The 22,013-nt window shown below is 34.9% G+C and overlaps 2 protein-coding genes across 3 annotated transcripts; one reads left to right on the forward strand and one right to left on the reverse strand.

Annotated features, from left to right (window-relative positions):
- Nucleotides 1–13,298: 13,298 nt before the first annotated feature.
- LOC120067593 (uncharacterized) lies at nucleotides 13,299–14,563 on the reverse strand. The gene is made up of 2 exons (XM_090308422.1): nucleotides 13,928–14,563; nucleotides 13,299–13,538 (listed from the first exon to the last, which is right to left on the reverse strand). Exons 1-2 carry the CDS (start codon nucleotides 14,561–14,563, stop codon nucleotides 13,299–13,301), a joined length of 876 nt encoding a protein of 291 aa, XP_090164548.1.
- A 985-nt stretch (nucleotides 14,564–15,548) lies between these two features.
- On the forward strand, nucleotides 15,549–20,861 carry OXP1 (oxoprolinase 1). Of its 2 annotated transcripts, none has more exons than XM_039051198.2 (3): nucleotides 15,549–15,921; nucleotides 16,392–20,224; nucleotides 20,612–20,861. In XM_039051198.2, exon 2 carries the CDS (start codon nucleotides 16,401–16,403, stop codon nucleotides 20,199–20,201), a length of 3,801 nt encoding a protein of 1,266 aa, XP_038907126.1. In that variant the 5' UTR covers nucleotides 15,549–15,921; nucleotides 16,392–16,400; the 3' UTR covers nucleotides 20,202–20,224; nucleotides 20,612–20,861. The 2 variants fall into 2 exon arrangements, with proteins under 2 accessions (XP_038907126.1, XP_038907125.1); XM_039051197.2 differs by having other exon boundaries at nucleotides 15,668–15,938.
- Nucleotides 20,862–22,013: the final 1,152 nt, after the last annotated feature.

Consider the following 22,013-nt stretch of genomic DNA (forward strand, 5'->3'; position numbering starts at 1 on the left):
TCACATCTGAATGAGAGGGATCTTAAGGACATGAAAGTATGGTTAAGAAAGGCTTAAAAGAATTGAAAGTTACTATCTATACCAACAAGGTGCACCTTCCTTTTTAGTGGCTCAATCATAAGAACTCTAAAGTTAAGTGTGCTTAGCTTGGAGTAATCCTATGTTGGGTGACCTCTTGGGAATTATTCTAGGATGCATGTGAGTGAAGACCCGTGTTGGTTTGTGGGGACAACTTTCACTTCTAAAAAGCATTCAAGGCAAAGTTAGGTCGCAGGGGACATAGGGGAATGCTGGGGCCATTCGGATTCCGAATCCTGGGCCTGGGGTGTTACATATAGCCTACAAAAATGCATTTAGTGGCTTGAAAAAATTCATTGAACTGATTCAGAAGAGTTCTAAAATTCAAAATCTTTAACGACATTCGGTTGATCAGATGTGTAGACGTAAGAATGACATCACTCTATAAATATTTTGGAACGTTCATAGAGAACATAAGGGCACAAACAACTTCAAGTAAGTGTCTATTTTTTTGTCCAATAATGTCATTCTGCTGAGGCGTGTCACGACACGTAGCTTGATGAAAAATACCCTTATTGTGCAAAAAAATGGTTAATTGAAAAGGGAATTAGATACCCAAGAAAGTGTGTGATTGTCTTGCATTTTGAAGAAAAAAAACGATTTTATAGAACATAAAAACAACGAACAGAATCCCAGAAAATAGGTTAAACATTCAAATAAGCCTAAGCATGCTCCTAGAAGAGAAGAAAGGGAAGAAGAAAACTTACCCTTGAAGATCCTCCTTCACGTTTTCCTCTCCTTTGCAACCAACCAACCTTGAATCTCTCAACGAACAAAGACACCACTACAAGAACTTCCCCTCATGTTCTAGGACTCCAAGGAGCTAGATGTGTGGGTTTAACACCTTGGAAGAGGGAATGAAAAGCTAATGAAGAAGAAGAGAAGAAAGTGAAGAAGAAAGCTTACCCTTGAAGATCCCCCTTCACGTTTTCCTCTCATTTGTAACCAACCAACCTTGAATCTCTCAACGAACAAAGACACCACCACAAGAACTTCCTCTCATGCTTTAGGATTCCAAGGAGCTAGATGTGTGGGCTCTAACACCTTGGAAGAGGGAATGAAAGGTAGATGAGAATTTGAGAGTAGAGACTAAGTTTTCTTTCCAACAAATAAAAAACCCTTACTCTAAATGGGTTATAATGATGTATTTATAGGGAGAGGGTAACCCCTTCTCCAAGTTTTTCTCATTTTCCATCATTTGTTAATTCATTATTAACTATTAATTAATCAATTAACATGTAAATTAAATAACTATATATTAAATAATATTTAATATACAACTAATTAAATATCACCTATTTATACTAACCTCTATTCTCCCTCATATGTTAATTAATTAATTAATTATTAATTAATCAATTAACATATAAATTAAACAACTATATAATAAATCATAGTCAATCAATTAACATATAAATATCACATATTTATATGGATACATTTCTTTATGAATCCAATTCATATAGATTCAAATATACATCTCTTATGTAGTTTGGATTATAGATCATATATGTGATTAACAATATTCTATAATATATCAGAATACACTATATATTAATCATATTAATATAAAATTCTTTTAAGTAATTTGAACAATTCAAATCATTCCTTGTTTCTATCCTTAGCAAGCTAACATGGGAACTTTATGGACCCGCAGACTAGAAGTTCCAATAATATGAGATTAATTAATTAAACTATTTAATTAAATAAATCAATATTCATTAACTACCAGTCACTTCACTATAAATCGATAGCTGCACTCATGAATATAACCAATCAATAGTTAGTCGACCATTTACAGATTACTCATAACTACAGTTGGGTCAAAATACCATTTTACCCTTAGTTACATCTAACTTCTTAAGTACCAATGATTCTTTAATGAACAAACAATTTATCCTTAGCGAGCTAACATAGGGACTTTATGGACCTGCATATTAGAAGCTCTAATGATATGAGATTAGTTAATTAAACTCTTTAATTAAATCAATCAATATTCATTAACTACCCGTCACTCCACTATAGATCGATAACTGCACTCTTCGCACTGTTGATATATTTTTGTATCCATGGATATAACCAATCAATAGTTAGTCGACTATTTCAGATTGCTCATAACTATAATTGGGTCAAAATACCATTTTACCACCCTTGTAGTTATATCTAAGTACCACTGATTCCTTTAATAAACAAACAATTTATAATTCAACTATAAACTAACACCTCTCAGGCCAGTGAGAGGTTGAGGTCTCGTTTTTCAATCCCCGAAATCAGCTGTTAAGAGAGCAATTTATCTTCTTTCCCTATAATCGGGAAGGAGTGAGTTTCTTCTTGTGTAGGTATATTCCCAATTCCCTACTTAGACAAATCCTTGAAATGATAGGTTTCTTGAGTCGACTAACTTGACCACTATCACCCATACAGATCAAAGGATTACCTTCATAGACGGGACCTCACAACTGACTCAAGGTTAAGGTCAAGTCACCTATGGTCATCATAGTGAAATGTTGGTTTCTTCAAGTAACGATGTTATAAAGAGAAACCAATCATTTCACAGTCCAGTCTTGTATAAACGTTTTATACAGGATACCTTCACTCACATATCTTCATATGAACAATATGACTTATGTTGTCTATAACATTTACAACTCATGTAACAATTACAAAGTTTGTCATATCTGCAATGTTACCAAGATAAGACACCTAACCTTATTTATTTACTGCAGACCTTTTAGGTTATAACTTGAACATGAACCACTTGTATGTCCACCACGTACTGTTCAAGTTACATCACATAATCTTGGATCTTAGTTTATTGGGTTGAATTAATGTAGTCTGGATGTTAATAAAATACCTCTTGTTTTATTAGATATATAATTGGTTTTACAAACTATAAGATATATGAAATTTAGGACACAAAATCCAACAATCTCCCACTTTTTCTAAAGCAAATGGGATGTATAGTATCAAATACAATACAATAAACTAGGGCATATAATATACTCATTGAATTGTTCATTGAAATATTCTCTGTCGTTATCAGAGTGAAGAATTCGAAGTTTAGTTTAAAACTGAGCCTCAATCATATTGTAAAATCGAACAAAAAACTATTTTACCTTTGAATTTTTTGTTAATAAATAAAGTCAAGTTAAACGAGTGTGGTCATCTATAAAGGTAACAAACCAATGCTTACCACGATGAGTCAAAGACTTTAGATGGATCAGTATGAATTAAAGAAAAAGGTGATGAAACCTTGTAAGGTTTAGGTAAGTAGGTGAATTGATGATGTTTGGCAAAAATGCAACTTTCACATCGAAAAACTGAACAATCAAATCCTTTAAACTGAACAATTTAGAAGTCTTTTGACTCTTTCCACGGTTTAAAGTCGAACCACTACAACATTCTTTTTCCGGGCACAAGAACAAACCCGATCCTATCCACGGTTGAGGATTAAATCGTTACCACTACCCTTTTCTGGAGATCAAGAGCAACCCTTATAACAGTTTGGAAAAATAAAAGAGCACACTTACAACTCTCTCAATAAAATGGATTTACAAGTTTTAAGCTCACAACAAATCAATCCTCACAATACAATAGATCAGTGAAGAATATGATGAATAGAAAAAATTAAGAGTTTGGAGAGAATAATAAGAGTGGTTTTGAGGATGGTAAAAATATGTAATTGTTGTTTTAATTTTGGAGAAGATGAAGAGTTTAAAAAAAAGAGGGAAAAGTGAAAACTAAGTCAAATTCAATTTGGGTCATTGGAGGTTGGTAAAAGAAAATTGAATGGTAAAGTTTTAAATTCATCTAGTTGTTAGATATAAACAAAAAATAATATAATACTATATCTTTTAAAATAATTTCTTTTAAACCCAACAAAAGGCAAATGTCCAACATGTCCTGTTACACACAAACTTATATAATATTAAATTTATATTTTTTAAAACCAATCCAAAAATAAAAAAATCCACCATATTTGAGTATCCCAGGGCTCCAAATGTCTCCTTTTAATTGGATCCATTTTGATAAATAAGCCGCATCATCATTTGGAGATATTTTCCCATTAAGTTATTTTTTACCATAACTTTTTCGTTTGAACTTCGATTTAAATGATTCAAAATGCGTGAGATTTTTTATTTCGAGCTCTATGCAACAAAGACTTCAAAACACTAAAATTATTAGTGAATAAGAGCAGATTTGTTATCATCAAAATATTAATTAATTAACTAATTAAAATTAATCAATTTGAGATTAAGGACCAAAAAGCCAACGTTTGTCCAACTTTTGCACACTCTACTTCCCATGGTAAGCTGTTGCAGCTCATTTTACAGTGGTTTGCTCGTTAACAATGACAAACCCAGTTGCTTGAACGACACATTCCACCAATTGCTCTTCAATAGCCATACTACTTTGATACCCAAGCAACACTTCTGACACAATGTTCTTCGACGACGATAGGCAGAAGCTTTTGGTTATCCACGAATGTGAGTGTCCACAAAATTTGAGAGCTGAATATGGAAGCGAATGAGTAGCAGAGGATTTGAAAGGAATTATCAACTTTATTAGATATTGAAGCATGAAAAGCTGAAGGTTTGAACAATCAAAATGGGAGATCTCAAGACAATAGAATCACCACTATTTGGTGATGATGAATTATTTTCAAGAACCCAAGAGAAGGAAGCTACAAGAGTTTGAGTAATTACGATTAGGAGTGAGATTTTGGAGCCTCAACAACTAGTTTGGGTATCTCTACAAAATTGCAAAAATATAAGTTTTACATTAATGCCATTTTGCATGTATCTCAAGTTATTAATTTATTAATGCATGGGAAGAATATACAAAGGAATATTTGTTTGGAAGAATTCGAGAAACAATGCAGTTGTTTACATTACTTGGATGCAGGAACTGAAGAATTTCAAAAGGAGATTTAGTTATTCTCAAAAGAGAAATTATTGTATGAAACTGAATTGGGACTCAAACAATTATTTGAGAAATGATATTTAGTAAAAGAGTGGTGTCTGGCTACTCCACAGTTAGCTTACCAAATTCAAAGTCAAAAATCTGGGAACCACCTCAGATTGGACTAAAAACATATATCGAAGCTCATTGCAAAAGAAAGGCAAATTAACTCTGTTTAAGTGCAAGAGGATGGAAACTAGGGAACTAGCTATATACAATGACAATCTAACCAAAGTTTTCATAGACTTGTCAAAATGGGGTTGCCCAAAATTGACTGAAAAAGGCAAGTTCGAGTATCTATGCCCCTGAAGATAGAGTGGACACGATACCAATACTTGTGCACAACGCTGCTTAGTTGCGGTGGATGCACTAGGAACCTAGCTAAATCTTCAAAAAGAGGGTTTAGATAGATATTCCAGGCATGGGCAGAGATCTGAGAATGATCTGGGAGGAGCCAAGTTCGATATAATTATACAAGAGTGATAAAATTGGTACGCCATATATAAGAAGGTCAAGACAGCTAAAAATGTAACAAAGGTTAAAACAATACTTCTAAGTTTGTGTCAACACATAACTAGTAGGTAGTCGGTCCTCAATCCCAAACTTAAGAGTGGGAGCTAAAGTCGAGAGAACTTTGTCTAATGGAATAATGCTAAAAATTAAGATAATATAAGATAAATCAAGATAGCATGAGAGAATATAAAATAAATAAGATAAAATAGAATTATATTTGATCTTACTTAGGATTAGGAAAATCTCATATCCTAATCCTAGTAGATTTAAAATAAATCTTAGATCAAATCTCTTATAAATACATTAATATGGCTCCATCAAAGGTATCTAAGAACTTCTTCTCTATTATTTAGTCTCTTACTAACTTAGAAATCAGAGTCATTTTTATTTTTTTTATTTTGCAAGTCCCCTTTTCCTTAAATTATAAATTTGTAGGTACATTTTTTCTTCTCCAAAATTTGACACTAGTAACCAAACATGATTAAATAAATCGGTGGAGATTTGAACCACCTCTTAGTCAAGGATACATATTTTAGGTTAGTTGATTTTATACATGTTAACACAAATTTAAAGTATTGATAGAAGCTTTTTGTTTTGTTTTTTTTTTTTTTTTTTACTAGCGTTTGATACTTTCAACATTCTAAATTACTTTGTCCAAATTGTAATTGGAATTGATTTTAAAATACACTTGAATCAATTCAAAACTAATTTTGATGGGGTAAAAGTTGTATTTAAAAGTGTAAATTTTAATATTAAATTAATTTTTAGTGATTAAAAATATGTTTCATAGTAATTTTTGACGATTTAAAAATTATTCCTAAACATGTCTTTAGTTGTTGGTCAACAATATTGTACGATTGAAAATTAAATATAAAAATGAAAATTTAATAATTTATTGCACATCAAATTTAAAGTTTAGGAAACGATTAAACCACTTTAAAAATTCAATGATGTATCTAAACTATATTAAAAAGGTATTAAAACATTTTTGGACCAAAACATTCATTTTAAAATCCATCAATTACAATCATGCCATTCCATCCTTTTTATTTATTAGTTGAATTAAAATTAATTATCCAGTATTAAATTGGAACATGTGACAACAATATAATTTAAAAACATAAATGATTGTGAATTATTTCAAATTATTTTGTAACTCTCATTATTTAAATACTATTACGAAATTAGAATTTGTGTGATTGTTGAAGTCCCTAACTACACGTTGCACTATTTACTATTATAAAAATTGCTATCAAATTTTTTTATTTATTAAATAATAGACTAATAAATGATTATCGTTTTGTGTGTGTATGAAGGTCAAGTCTACCTCTTTTTCCATTTTCTTTTTTCCTTTTGTGTAAACTTTAGTTTTATCTTATTTCTTTACTTTTAGATTATCAAATACGTTTTCTAATTTTAAAATTTTAAAGTTTCCCAAGTTAGAATATAATAAATTTGATTTACCAAAGTTCCATAACGATATGAGGAGAATTATTATTATTATTATTATTTTATTTGATAATGATATGAGGAGAATTATACTTTAAAGTATTTGTATAATATTTTCATCTTCCTCACTTGGTATCATTGATTTTTGTTATTTTATAGCGTTATTATTATCTTTTTTAACATTTTAAATATTTATTCATATTCATATTTTTATTTTACTTTTTTTTTCTAAATATTATTCAAATTTAGTTTTATTTCTTTATTAGTTAATTTTATTAAAAATTTGTTAGTTTTCTTTAATGGCTAATTTTCATGTATGATCATGTGAAATGAAATATCACGTGCAAAATATATAGTTTCAATAAAATTGAAAGTCATGAGATATCTTAAATGTTTTAAGTATTAGACAAAAAGAAAAATCAAAGAGTAGACTATAATCTAAACTATATATCTAATAGTCTATATTTGTTTTTAGTAGAAAATGATAAACTTTCCAATTATTCTTTTAGTAAAAAGCATAATTGCTTATTTTCAAATAATAATAATAATAATAAAAACATAATTGCTTCAAATACAACCACTTTTTATATCACATGTAATATATATAAGTATCTAGAATAAGTGAGCTTGGCTCGGTGGTATTGACATGCACTTTGTCTTTATACGTCAAAGGTTTGATTTCCCGTCCTATAACTCTTGTACTAAAGAAAAAAGATTTATAGGACATGATAAATATATAGTGATTACTCAACTTTTAATTTCATCAAATAATAAAATATTATATTATAATAGGTTCTCATTTGAATAATAAAACGTACGTCTAATAAAACTTTGATAAGATTTTAGAAGGAAAAAAATGTTGGGGCTAGATTCTTTTGATGACTTTTGCAAGTTTTGAAAGTTGATGGGCAAAGATCAATTTAGTAATTCAAAACTAATTTTATAAAAAATTATTAAATAATAATAATAATTTCCATGTACGAAAAAACAAATGTTATTGTCAAATTTTATAAAGAAATGCAGATTGAAACTATTTTTTTATTGATAAAATCAACCAAAAAAAAAAAAAAAGCAATTTAGACTATTTTAAAGTTTTTCTTTGTTTAAACTATTTTAGAAACTATTTTTGTAGGGTCCGTTTATTTCACATATATTGATATTTGATTTCAACATTAAAGATCTTTGATTGTTTCACGTAACTTTACTTTTTAAAACTTAGAATGTTATTATCGAGGGAAACATTAAAACCCATTTGACATGAGCTTTTTTACCCTCCATATTTGTGAGATTTTTATATGTAAGGAATGAATAAAGTCCGATTAATTAATAATTAATATCAATTAATCATTACTATTAATTTTAATTAACTATTAAATATAAATAAATTGTTTAGATTTAATAAATTTAAACTAATACATTTACCATTGATATTTTATGTTATTTTAACTATTTAATATAATACTTTATTATTAATTATTAATATTATAATTAATTTTTACTTATTTACATATTTTTATTATTAAATAAAATATTTAAAATAATGTTTAATTGAAAAATATTAATTTATTAGTGATTAAATTGTTAAATTTAATTATGACGACATTACTTGTTCTTTTACATTTCATTAAATAATTATTTAGTTTTAGTTTCTTTATACAAAACTGGTAAATCAAATGGATTCATTTAACTTTTAGATGTTAATTACCATGCATATCCAAACACAAACATTAATTATCCTAGACATTGAAAATTCAGACATTTGATATCCATACCCATAAAACATATTTGCAATTCAAACGACCCTTGAAAGTATTACTTTGAACAAAACTCAAAACAAAGGTACACGTATTTTAACCATCATTAATTTTTTGTAGACTTCTTTCATTGAGCTTGTTTGATGGGCCAGGAATCCAATAAAGCTCAATAAACAAAAACTTAGGGATTTTGTACGAATGACCCAATATTTGGACCCAAAATGCCAAATGACCTTTTTTTTTTTTAAGATAATGTCAAATGACCCTTTATTGATATCATCATCATACCAGATTATGGGAAGTGCCCTCATGTTGTTGATTTTGCTCTCACTCTCGCACTACCTTCGATTGGCTGATGTGATTGCTTGTCAGTGTATGGACGATTTGAAAATTTTCACGAAATCATTTGTTTCGAGCCTCAAATCAATAATACCCTAAACATACAACGACGATTTCTTTAGACTCTAAACTTCAGTAGTAGAGAGAGTAGGAGGTGGGACAAGTGATCGAGGTAGAGGTAGAGTGGGTGACCGAGGTACAAGTGGAGTGGAAGACCTCATGCCATTGTGGCCTTTATGTGGAGTGGGTGACCTTGTCGCCTCAAACACCATGGAACCCTTCATTTATTAAACATACATATTAGTTGACAAACATGTATAAACTAAATGGAAGCCAATGAAACTAAATGCAAACCTTGCACATAGACTGTAACAGTGATATAATGGCTGATAGTTATGTTTTCATGTGTCTCATATCTTCCTCAACCTTCGATAGACAGCCATCCAACCTTGATGTTGAGCTGTCAATGCTCCACAAGTACGAATATATAGAACGATCAACATTGGCTCCCTCATGTGGCTAGAAGTTTCAAGCCCAGAACGCTCATTGACACATCCTTTCCCAGGTTATCCTTTAAATTTGAGAATGGATGTGAAAACAGCAGTCGTCAACCCTCTTATGACGACTACTGTCCAACCTGTTCCTATGTATCTATCTCCTTAGAACCTATTAAACCTTATTAGCAGTTTATAATCTTTATACCTTCCATAATCTCATCATCAAACCACTGCACATATATATACATACTGATAGTCAGCTACCAAACCAACATACTTTAACATATTTTGGAAACTTAAGTTTATATAACAACAGTTTGTCACAAGCTCTACCTTTCCCTCCTGACATATACAGACAAAAACCAGAGTCTAAATATAACAAAGTAGACCACCTAAACATCAAAATGCTTGCAAGATCCTAAGTAGTGATTGACTGGTAGATTTGCTAGACTTCGGACCGTCAATCACTATCTGTGGAGAAGAACATTTGAAAGTATGTGTTTAAAATGCTCAGTGAGTGACTACTTAAAGAAACGTGCTTTCATACAAAAGTAATATAACATGCCTTACATAAGCCATTTATATGCTCATTTTCAGGGTTTAAAAATAAAAGCTGAAAACATGAAATCATAGCATATAAAAAAAAACCCCTGAATTAAAACTCATCATTATTTCCTGTAAAACACCTTTACTCCTCTACCTGAACAAGAGGGAGAGCTCTTTAGCTCAATCTCTAATAACCTTAGTTGAGAGAGAGTCCTTTTGCTCGATCTTACCAACGTCAATAATGTGGGTCATACGTGCACGTAGAGCTGATTCGGATCCTGTCATACCTTCAGTATCAAGGATCTATAACATAATGAAAATATAAGTACCTTACCATACCTTCGATACCAACATTTGGAGTAGCACTTATATGAGGCACAAAACATTTTAAACATTCAATGCATAAAAAAAAGAACAGAATACCCGTGATGAACATGATTAAACTTCATGGTTTTCATTCATCACATAGTGCCTTGCAACTGTTCATGCTCATAAATTCTCTTATAGAAAATCATCATAACTAATTACATAAACATAAACTTACAGAAATTGCATGCTAAATTCACATATGAAATCTCATTCTTTGAAAACATGGATCATGTGATCAACTTATAAGTAAAACATGGGTTGTAGAAATCATGGTATTAAAATAACATATTTGTCTGACTATGTGATGATGCAGAAATGCATGCCATCTTAGGCCTTTAACTTAGAATTATGAAGGTTGTTAAGCAAAATATGCGGCAATTATGCTAGAAATTCATGAGAAAATGAGTTTGCGTCATTCAGCATGATGAATCTCGGCTAACCCGTTATTATGTGTTATTATGCATTCAACGTTCTATTTTTGTAGCTAATGCAGGAAGTGGACGCAAACGCGAAAACCAGACCACTACATAGATGACCGCATGTGGAGAAAGTCTCATCACAAAGGTGAACGCATTCGATCAACGCATGGATTTTGTGGTAATCAGTCGTTGCACTCGTCAAGCAATTGTGGTCATCGTGTAGAGTTGCGGTATTAAGCGAATGTGGTCATTGAATGATTGCGGCTACGTGATAACGCATACTAATGGGATCAACGCAAGGTTGGTGGAATGAATGCATCAACGCATCTACCTCGAGAAAATCAAAAACTGATGTTGACATTTCACCTACCACGTCGTTAGCAACAGAGGTTCAGAAAAAACTAAACGCGCTGAATGTCAGAATCAGAACAGTCCATTAATGTTGTCGGCGATTGCGGCTACGTGATAACGCATACTAATGGGATCAACGCAAGGTTGGTGGAATGAATGCATCAACGCATCTACCTCGAGAAAATCAAAAACTGATGTTGACATTTCACCTACCACGTCGTTAGCAACAGAGGTTCAGAAAAAACTAAACGCGCTGAATGTCAGAATCAGAACAGTCCATTAATGTTGTCGGCGATCCAGGCTCTATAAAAAGAAGCCGATGAATAGAAATTCAAAGTATCCAAGGTTTTTGCCTGAGGTTCGCCGGATCCTTGTGATCCAGAAAAAATGCGTGAGAAGACGTTTGAGAGTTCTTCACCTCCTTCATCCATTCTGAGTGACGACCAGAGCCTTCGACCAGAGCTAAATCTCGGGAGAGTTAGCTCTACCGCCCATCCATGACACCACCGGCAGTCTTGACGCACATCCGCTGGAAGCAAGTCTTTGCTTCCAGCCGGTCATTTCATTTTCCTTTTTTTTTCTTATATTGTATTGTATGACATTTTGTGATTAAGGAATTAATACAATTTGTTTTCAATGCATTCATGTGTTCCTTCGATTCCATCTCCATCATCTTCACTTAGCTTCCTTACTTTCATTGCATCATTTAGTGAGATTGCTTGAGTATCGCATACTTAGTCATGTGGATTAGGGATATGAAACATTAGCAAACCATCGAGAGGTGTGCGTTATGCGAGTATGTGAGAAAACCTTATTTGCTTAGTGTGAAGCTGCAACGCCTGTCTATAGGCTAACGCATTACTTGTCTATGAGTAAAGTCAGCAACAACCAACTGCCCGAGAGGGTAAGTGGTTGGTCGCATTAAGTAATGTAAGTCATTGTTCACTAAGGATAGGAACAAACTTAGGTCAGCAAAATTCATGCGATTACCTTGTCCTATAAGCGTTTCATTCATCATTTAGGCTTACTTGGGAGAGTAGTCTAAAACTCAAATCTAAGACTCGGAAGAGCGGATTGGAATGTATAGGCAAGAATGGGGATCTTAGAGATAAGCTCCGTGTGTTTTCACACAGGGTATGCACCCTACAGATAGGATATTGCATACGTCCAGGAAGTAGTATAAGGTGTGATATGCGGCGAGAGCTCATGAGCGGGTTATAAGGGTTGAGGCTGGCATAGGTTTCTCGGCAATATCGCATATACACCGCATACGTCCTAGAGTTAGGCTTAAGTGTGTGTAGCATGACAGCATGACCTGCGTTAACTAAGGTTGCCCTTGCGGTCACACTTAAGTATTGCAATGAAAACATCTTCGCATTTTATCTATTTCCCATTCATTTGTTTCATGTCAAGAGTTGTCGTGTCTCTACCTCTTGCATTGCGTTGTCTTAGCGCAACCCCTCTAACATTCTTTTATTTAACCGTTGCACACATTATTCAGTCAGCTACAAGTCCCCGTGTTCGACCTCGGATCACCCAAGAAACTTGCGTTCACGTTATACTTGGCGTGAGCACAAGAAAACTTGTGACAGGACGCATGATCATCACATACATTCGTTAATGCATTATCATTCCAACGCATGACCATCGCATGACTATCAATGCATACCTTAAGAACATGCATCGCATATCGCGTCAAAGGGATTTTAGTTGTCGAGTAAATTGACATCTAATTTCCTAGCACCACTATGTAATAGAGACAAAACGGTTGACAATTGTGCTTTTATGTCTCTTATGTCCGTCTCTAGCCCCAATACACGGCCATCCAAGCTCGATATTGAGCTATCAATACTCCGTAGGTACGAATATACAAGAGGATTAACATTGGCTCCCTCCCTGTGGCCCAAAACCTCAGGCTCAAAACGATCATCCTCGGAGATAGAATGCTCCTCCTCAAGCTTAGGACGTACGTCACCCACCAGCACATCATGAAACATATCCTCGCTGGGGGTGTAAGTAGACTAGTGGATGTTCATGTCCTCATCTGATTTATCGTTCCTCACTCCACCTTCTAAATTATCTTGCTCATCACTTTCCCCACCTTTAGAACTATCGTCGAAACTACAACCACTCTCTGAACTACTTGAGCTCTTTGAACTCTCGGTGTTGGAGTGTATTTGTCTTACGACCCATATATCAATTTGAGTGTCCCGAAACTTCTTCTCAGCATCGGACATGACAAGACCCTTTTTTACTTTTGTCTGCTTTAAGGATCCAACCCAGTAAGATGGTTAGTGTACATTTAACAACCGAATAAACATACTGTGGCTAGATTACACTTACATTTTGAGACTAAAAAACATCTCTCTCGAGTACTTTGAATGACACCAAATGGGAGGATGACCACCGTAATATACGAAGCACAACCACCTTGCTCTTTCGAGTGGCAATGTTCCCTGCTATCGATGATAGGATCTCGTACGTCTACATCTAAATATGAAACAACTCGTATTTATAACTATGTTAATGTTAAACCAAATATAAAGTTAAGTTCAGTAACATCTACCTAGAATGCTTGGGGAAATCCATGGAGTGAGTACTTCACCACATTATTTTTGTTTCCCTTTACCTTCTCCTTATATAAACCAACCTTATCATTTAGTGTGATCTTGAGGGCGTCGAATGTCCTCTGCCAAATAATTGTACCCCAATCAAGACTATTGTAATAATATATGTCTTCAACATCCTCAAATAGAGTACGATCGACAACACTCTTTTGCTTGTTCTTACCCATCATTGCAATCTCTGTGTAATATACTAAGGTGATTTTAACAACATCATCGTCGTTTTCAAATACCAAATTCTTGTATTCTTCTTTCAGTAAATTCGGGTGGAATGTGTCTGAGGTCAACCGATTACCAAAGTACCTTGTGGCAAGTTCTTGTGAGGACTCCTCACTCCGTACAACTAGCGTAGGGGACTGCCACAAACCAGTGATCAATAAAAAATCTTCCTTAAAAATTGTGACGACTTTTCCTCTGATAAAGAAACTAATCGAGTTCGCTCCCTGCTTCTTCACTTCCCTCAATAACATATGGTGGATAAGGGGATTGTTGAATACAAGTTCAATATCTACAAATCGCCCAAAAGCTATTCTCTTGAACATCTTTAACTGCCTTTTGGTAAGCTTCTCATTCACAATCTTGTTGGCGTTCGCAACGTGGGCCAGGCTCATTACTTTCCCGGGAAACCTATCAGCTTCACGTATTTTCAAAGCTTTTGACATCTTGAATTACTCTTGCATTGTATGAACATTCAATTTATCGGTTAACAGGTTCGTACTAAAAAATCACTTTATACATACTGTTAAAGTCTCGCTCTTGCCAATCTCGCTTATCTCACTCTTCCCTATCTTGCTCTCGCCCTATATCGCTCTCGTAAAACTCGTTCTCTACCTTGTCTAGCTCTAACTATACCTTTTTTGTCCTCAACTAATGCAGAACACATCGAAATCCAAAATAAAAAATAGACGCAACCGATTAAACCTCGAAATCCACCTAAACAAACGCCACCAACCTAATAGACGAAACTAAGAACTTCGCAAACGAAACCAACCTAAACAAACGCAACACTACATGCAAGACAAAAATTAAATTCACTTACCCAAGAACTTTGATTACGGCAGTAGATGGACGATAGTTTTGCAGAGCGAGATTGAACAACACTACACAAGAATTTTGAGCAACTGGGACAACCGTTGCGTTTAAGCACACGAGTATCGTATAGATAGGAGAGGCATTTTTGTAATCTCATACGATGATGACATCAGCAGAAGGTCAATTGACGGTTTCTAATAAAATTTGGGTCATTTGGCATTATGGGTCGAAATATTATGTCATCGGCCCAAATTTTCCAATAAAATTGTAAAACAAAAACTGAGCGATCGCGTATGTAGATGTAAGAGATCACATATGTCGATGTAAGCGATTGCCTAATGTCAGCGATCGTATATGCTGATGTAAGAATCACATACGCTATGTCAGCGATCACATATACTGATGAAAGTGATCGCAAACTTTTTCTACGAAAACGATAATTTTGTTTTTATCATATCTTTATCGATACAAATCCGTTTTAATAAATAACCACTCGTTTTCATACAATGTTTCGCATTCTTTCCAACCATACTAATAAAGTAAACAAAATGTTAAAGCATCTTTAGTTTTAAATGACTTTGAATTTTCATTTTGTTATTCTTGGAAGGGAAGAACATTTAATATTAGGGTAAAAATAGTATTTCACATGTCAAATAATAAACAAGTTTTTAAAAAGAGGTTGAAAGTTTTTGCTCTTTTTGTCCATTTATACCATTTTCCCTATACAACCAGCCGGAGAGTACTCTAATTTATTTATCCAAACATTAATTAAATTAATTTTGCTGAAGAATCAGAGTGGGCGGAAGAGTTCTCTCTTGCCGGGGATGATAGCGACGAACTTCGCTCGTTGGAATTCGAATACCAGGAAAATCTGGTGATCAGAGACAAGTTTCTCATTCGGAATCTGCTGGCGATTATCAAGAAGGAAACGCTTGCAGCAGAGACGAGGATATCAAACTCCGGCCGGTGTCACATCGGATTGGCAGCGGTTGGTTCTTTGAACAAGTTAGTCTTAGAATTCGAGTACATTTTGTTAGGATTAGGCCTTCTCGATTTCTAATTTGTGTGTGCGGTTCATCAATGCAGACTTGAAACTCCTCGATTTTTTATTTTGATATTGAGCCATCTTTTACTTTGATGTTGATTGCTTGTGTGATCTTTCTGTATCTGTTGGCTTTGTGCTTTTTTATATGAACTCTATTACTGATGCATTTGGAAGGTTGGAAGACGTGCTGGTTTCGAGTTTTTGTCTGGTTGTGAGCAAAGAGACTTGGATTTGGATATGTATGGCAATATATCATGTTACTTTTCTTTAACTACCGATAGGATTTAACTTTCATAATCGATAACTAAATGAAATGCCTTGCGACGCTCATCTTTGAGTTGTTGAAGTGTATTATCTGTTCATGAGATTGAATGACAAACAAAGGTCTCTAATTAATGTTGTTCTGTCTTCAGGCATCATCAATGGGAAGTAACAATGAAGAGAAACTCCGATTTTGTATTGATAGAGGAGGCACATTCACTGATGTTTACGCTGAAATTCCCGGCCGTCCAGATGGTAAAGTTATAAAACTTCTATCTGTTGATCCATCGAATTATGACGATGCTCCAGTTGAAGGAATTCGGAGGATTCTTGAAGAATATACTAGCAAGAAAATCCCAAGGACGTCAAAAATACCTACTCAAAACATAGAGTGGATACGGATGGGAACAACTGTGGCAACTAATGCACTTCTAGAGAGAAAAGGAGAAAGGATTGCACTTTGTGTTACTAAAGGTTTTAGAGATTTGCTTCAGATTGGCAACCAGGCCCGCCCAGATATATTTGACCTAACTGTCTCAAAACCGTCAAATCTTTATGAGGACGTCATAGAAGTAGATGAGCGAGTCGAACTCATTCATGGCAAGGGGGACGGTAATCAAGATTCTTCTACATCATATGTAAAAGGAGTTTCTGGTGAGCTTATTCGCATTGTGAAGACTCTCAATGAAGAAGCTTTAAAGCCGTTACTTAAGGATCTCCTGCAAAGGAGAATTAGCTGTTTGGCAGTTGTCTTAATGCATTCATACACTTACCCAGAACATGAATTGGCTCTGGAGAAATTAGCTCTGAGTATGGGCTTCAAACATGTTTCTTTGTCCTCAGCTTTGACCCCTATGGTTCGAGCTGTGCCACGTGGTCTTACAGCCAGTGTGGATGCGTACTTGACTCCAGTCATCAAAGAATACTTATCTGGATTCATGTCCAAATTTGATGAGAGCAGTGGGAAGGTGAATGTGCTATTTATGCAATCAGATGGAGGACTTGCACCAGAAAATAGGTTTTCAGGCCACAAGGCAGTTTTATCTGGTCCTGCTGGTGGAGTTGTTGGTTACTCGCAAACACTTTTCAAGCTTGAAACCACAAAGCCTCTCATTGGGTTTGACATGGGTGGTACATCAACTGATGTTAGTCGCTATGCTGGAAGTTATGAACAGGTCTTGGAAACCCAGATTGCCGGTGCCATAATTCAAGCTCCTCAGCTTGACATCAACACTGTGGCAGCTGGTGGTGGCTCAAAATTGAAATTTCAATTTGGAGCTTTCCGTGTGGGACCCGAATCAGTGGGTGCACACCCTGGTCCAGTTTGTTACAGAAAAGGAGGTGAGCTAGCTGTTACTGATGCAAATCTGGTTTTAGGTCTTGTTATCCCAGCATTCTTCCCATCTATCTTTGGTCCCAACGAAGATCAGCCTCTAGATATTGAAGCCACAAGAGGAAAGTTTGAGAAGCTTGCAACAGAAATTAATTCTTACAGAAAAAACCAGGATCCATCCTCAAAGCCTATGACAATTGAGGAGATTGCTTTAGGTTTTGTAAATGTTGCGAATGAAACTATGTGCCGCCCAATCCGGCAACTGACTGAGATGAAGGGCCATGAGACAAAAAACCATGCTCTTGCTTGCTTTGGAGGTGCTGGACCTCAACATGCATGTGCTATTGCTAGGTTATTAGGTATGAAAGAGATATTTATTCATAGATTTTGTGGGATCTTAAGTGCTTATGGTATGGGACTAGCAGATGTTGTTGAAGAAGAACAGGAACCGTACTTGGCTGTGTATTGTTCCGAGTCTGTCCAGGACGTCTCTCAAAGAGAGGCAAGTTTACTTGAGCAAGTAAAGCATAAGCTGCAGGGTCAAGGATTTAGAGAGGGAAGTATTAAAACTGAAACGTACTTGAATTTGAGGTATGAAGGTACAGACACTGCCATGATGGTGAAGAGCCAAAAAGCGGATAATGGAGTAGAATTCGACTTTGCAGCTGAGTTTGAGAAGCTTTTCCAACAGGAGTATGGATTTAAGTTACAGAATAGGAATATTCTTATATGCGATATAAGAGTTCGTGGCATAGGAGTTACAAATGTATTGAAGCCGCGAGCTTTCGAAGGACTTGCTGGTGACCCTAAAATTGAAGGCCACTACAGGGTCTACTTTGGAAATGGATGGCAGGATACACCTTTATTCAAGCTTGACAATCTAGGTTTTGGTCATATCATCCCAGGGCCTGCTATCATTATGAATGGGAATAGTACCGTGATTGTCGAACCTAGTTGCAAAGCTACTGTAACTAAATATGGAAACATCAAAATTGAATTAGATTCCACCTTTTGCACAGAAAAAGTATCAGAAAAGGTTGCTGACGTTGTCCAACTATCAATCTTCAATCACCGGTTTATGGGTATAGCTGAACAAATGGGAAGGACACTACAGAGAACTTCTATATCAACTAACATCAAGGAACGCCTAGATTTCTCTTGTGCCCTCTTTGGTCCTGATGGAGGATTAGTTGCCAATGCTCCCCATGTACCTGTCCATTTAGGAGCAATGTCCAGTACGGTTCGTTGGCAAATCGAGTACTGGGGTGACAATTTGAATGAGGGAGATGTATTGGTCACAAATCACCCATGCGCTGGAGGTAGTCATCTTCCTGATATAACAGTCATCACACCAGTATTTGATAATGGAAAATTGATATTTTTCGTCGCAAGTAGAGGGCACCACGCAGAGATTGGGGGCATAACTCCTGGAAGCATGCCACCATTTTCGAAATCCATCTGGGAAGAAGGAGCTGCAATAAAAGCATTCAAGCTTGTCGAAAAGGGAATATTTCAAGAGGAAGGAATTATCAAGCTCCTGCAGTTCCCTAGTTCTGATGAAGGTGTCATCCCGGGAACTCGAAGACTCCAAGATAATTTATCTGATCTTCATGCACAAGTTGCTGCAAATCACAGAGGAATTTCACTAATCAAAGAGCTTATTGCGCAATATGGTTTAAATATTGTTCAGGCTTATATGACATACGTACAACTTAATGCTGAAGAAGCAGTAAGGGAAATGCTGAAATCTGTTGCCTCTAGAGTTTCATCTAATTCAGCTAGATCTGTGCAGGGAAGTTCCATAACAATTGAAGAAGAGGATTACATGGATGATGGTTCTGTAATTCATTTGAAACTCACAATAGATCCTCATAAAGGCGAAGCCAATTTCGATTTTAGTGGAACGAGTCCAGAAGTATATGGCAATTGGAACACCCCAGAAGCGGTAACAGCGGCAGCAGTTATATACTGCCTTCGTTGCCTGGTCAATGTCGATATTCCTCTCAACCAAGGCTGCTTGGCTCCTGTCAAGATATATATTCCACCAGGCTCATTCCTTTCCCCGAGCGAGAAGGCTGCGATTGTAGGGGGAAACGTTCTCACTTCTCAACGAATAACTGATGTCATACTCACAGCATTTCAGGCATGTGCCTGTTCCCAAGGTTGTATGAACAACCTCACTTTTGGTGACGATACGTTTGGATACTACGAAACAATTGGCGGAGGAAGTGGAGCTGGTCCTTCTTGGCATGGAACAAGTGGAGTTCAATGCCATATGACCAATACTCGAATGACGGATCCTGAGATATTCGAGCAGCGATATCCTGTTCTTCTACATACATTTGCTCTCAGAGAGAACAGTGGAGGAAGTGGAGTGTACAAAGGGGGTGATGGGCTCGTTAGGGAGATTGAGTTCAAGCAACCAGTTGTGGTGAGTATTCTTTCGGAGAGACGCGTCTATGCTCCAAGAGGTTTGAAAGGAGGAAAGGGCGGTGCTCGTGGGGCTAATTTTCTGGTGAGAAAGGATGGAAGAAGAGTTTATCTTGGAGGCAAGAATACTGTAACTGTCAAAGCTGGGGAGATTCTTCAAATTTTAACTCCTGGTGGTGGTGGATGGGGTTGCACTTAATGGCTTTTGGATATTTCAATTGGGTATGTACTACGTTCTTATGTTTTTATTTACAGTGAAATAGAATTAATACTCCCTTAATTAGAGCGAGTTTACAATGTTGATGTTGATACAAACGTCAAGGTCCCAATTTTATGAAAGATATGTTGCTTTTTAAACGTGTTAAAATGTTTATTATTTATATTATATTCACACTAGGACATTTTATAGCTTATATTTTATGTTTCATGGTTTCTTTTTTAATAATATGATGGACATGTCGATTCATCCTTAAACCTTCATGTCGATATCAACCCATAGAAACGTGAAAATATTGACACATCAGCTGGATTACACTTTTGCGTACATTATGCTGCTGTTTGTTTGTGTTTTGTGTTTGTAATTGGTTTATTGTGTGTCTTTTGTAACAGGTACCATATATGAGGAAGCAGATTAAGAGGGGGGGTACTGCTGGAAGATAAGTTTCTATATTCAATTTACAAGTTGTTCTATGACACGCAAGAGTTTACGTATACTGATAAAGGAATTATTTGATCTTGGTGGGAAATGTCTATGTTTCAGTAATGTGGGGATATGGATATCAATGAATATGCCTTCAAAATGTAAAATAATTGACGTTTCTGTTTAATAATAAGCCCTACATTTACTATTTATAGACAATTCATGTGCTTGGGGTCTTAATGATTAATGATTAAATAAACCAAGGTTTGATAATGGCTGTAATTTTAGAAATTACTTTCTAAGTTTTGCCATTAATATTTGTATTCATATTGATGTTCTTGTATATAATTCTTAAACCTTTTGATAAATCGTTTGACATTAAATGGAAACATCTAACGATGGTTGCTGGTTCAAACCCTTACGCTATGTTATCAAAAGAAAGGCTGTGGGATTATGTTCGTTTGGAGGCTAATGCTGGTTGTAGAAATGGACTTGAGTTGAGGATAGGTATGCAGTTTGATCAAGCTACAGCAAGTGACCTTTTAATACCTTTTTGAGGCTATGCTAAGGAAATGCATTACAATATCGAATGTGTGAAGCATATCATAAAGTAACTACTACACAGATATAGAAATTTTGTCAATGGGAGCTTTATATAATTTAATAAACATAAATATAATGAGTGGGACTTGAACCTAGATTTAAAAGAGAGTTGGAAGGCAGATTTACCATGGACTAAATAATGGTTTTGATTCTATTCCAGTTTTGTATATTATAGATTTAAATAATACTTTAATCCCTATATTTTTGCTTTTGGTTCATCTTCGACATATTTTCAAATTGTTCATTTTGGCTTCTATACTTTAAAAATATTCATTTTAGTTTCTATACTTTTAACATTAGTTCTTTTTTGTCTTTATACTTTTAAAAAGTTGTCATTTTGGGCCCTCATTTTTACTTTTAAAGGATAAAGATGATCACATTTTTTAAAGTTCAAGGACCAAAATGAACCAAGTTGAAAGTACAATGACCAAAATGAATATTTTTAAAGTATAGAGACCAAAATGAACCAAAGTTGAAAGTATAAAGACCAAAATAAATCAAAATGAGCATTTTGAAAGTATAAGGACTAAAATGACATGAATCAAAATAGTACTTATACCTATATTACATAAAGAACAAAAGGTTGAGGAGCTACTAAGTCTACTAGCTGCTTCTATAGAAACTATATTTGAAATATGGAAGGATTAACTGCTGCAGCAAAACTCATTGAAGAATTATTGTTTGAGGTTGCCAGTGACAGGGATTTGGAGATAAGTGTATTCGTTTCATTTGTTGAAATTTCAAGTGCAGCATCAATGGCAACCGATA

The sequence above is a fragment of the Benincasa hispida genome, chromosome 12 (genome assembly GCF_027475165.1).
Source record: "Benincasa hispida cultivar pf3 chromosome 12, pf3_genome.v1.1, whole genome shotgun sequence".
Classification (NCBI taxonomy): domain Eukaryota; kingdom Viridiplantae; phylum Streptophyta; class Magnoliopsida; order Cucurbitales; family Cucurbitaceae; genus Benincasa; species Benincasa hispida.

What these genes read in the sequence shown, in the direction of transcription:
- LOC120067593 (XM_090308422.1), bottom strand. Translation starts at nt 14,563, where the DNA reads ATGTCAAAAGCTTTGAAAATACGTGAAGCTGATAGGTTTCCCGGGAAA. An exon ending in AGATCACACTAAATGATAAG is followed by an intron (nt 13,539 to 13,927) that starts GTTGGTTTATAT and finishes TCCTTAAAGCAG; the next exon opens with ACAAAAGTAAAAAAGGGTCT.
- OXP1 (XM_039051198.2), top strand. Translation starts at nt 16,401, where the DNA reads ATGGGAAGTAACAATGAAGAGAAACTCCGATTTTGTATTGATAGAGGA.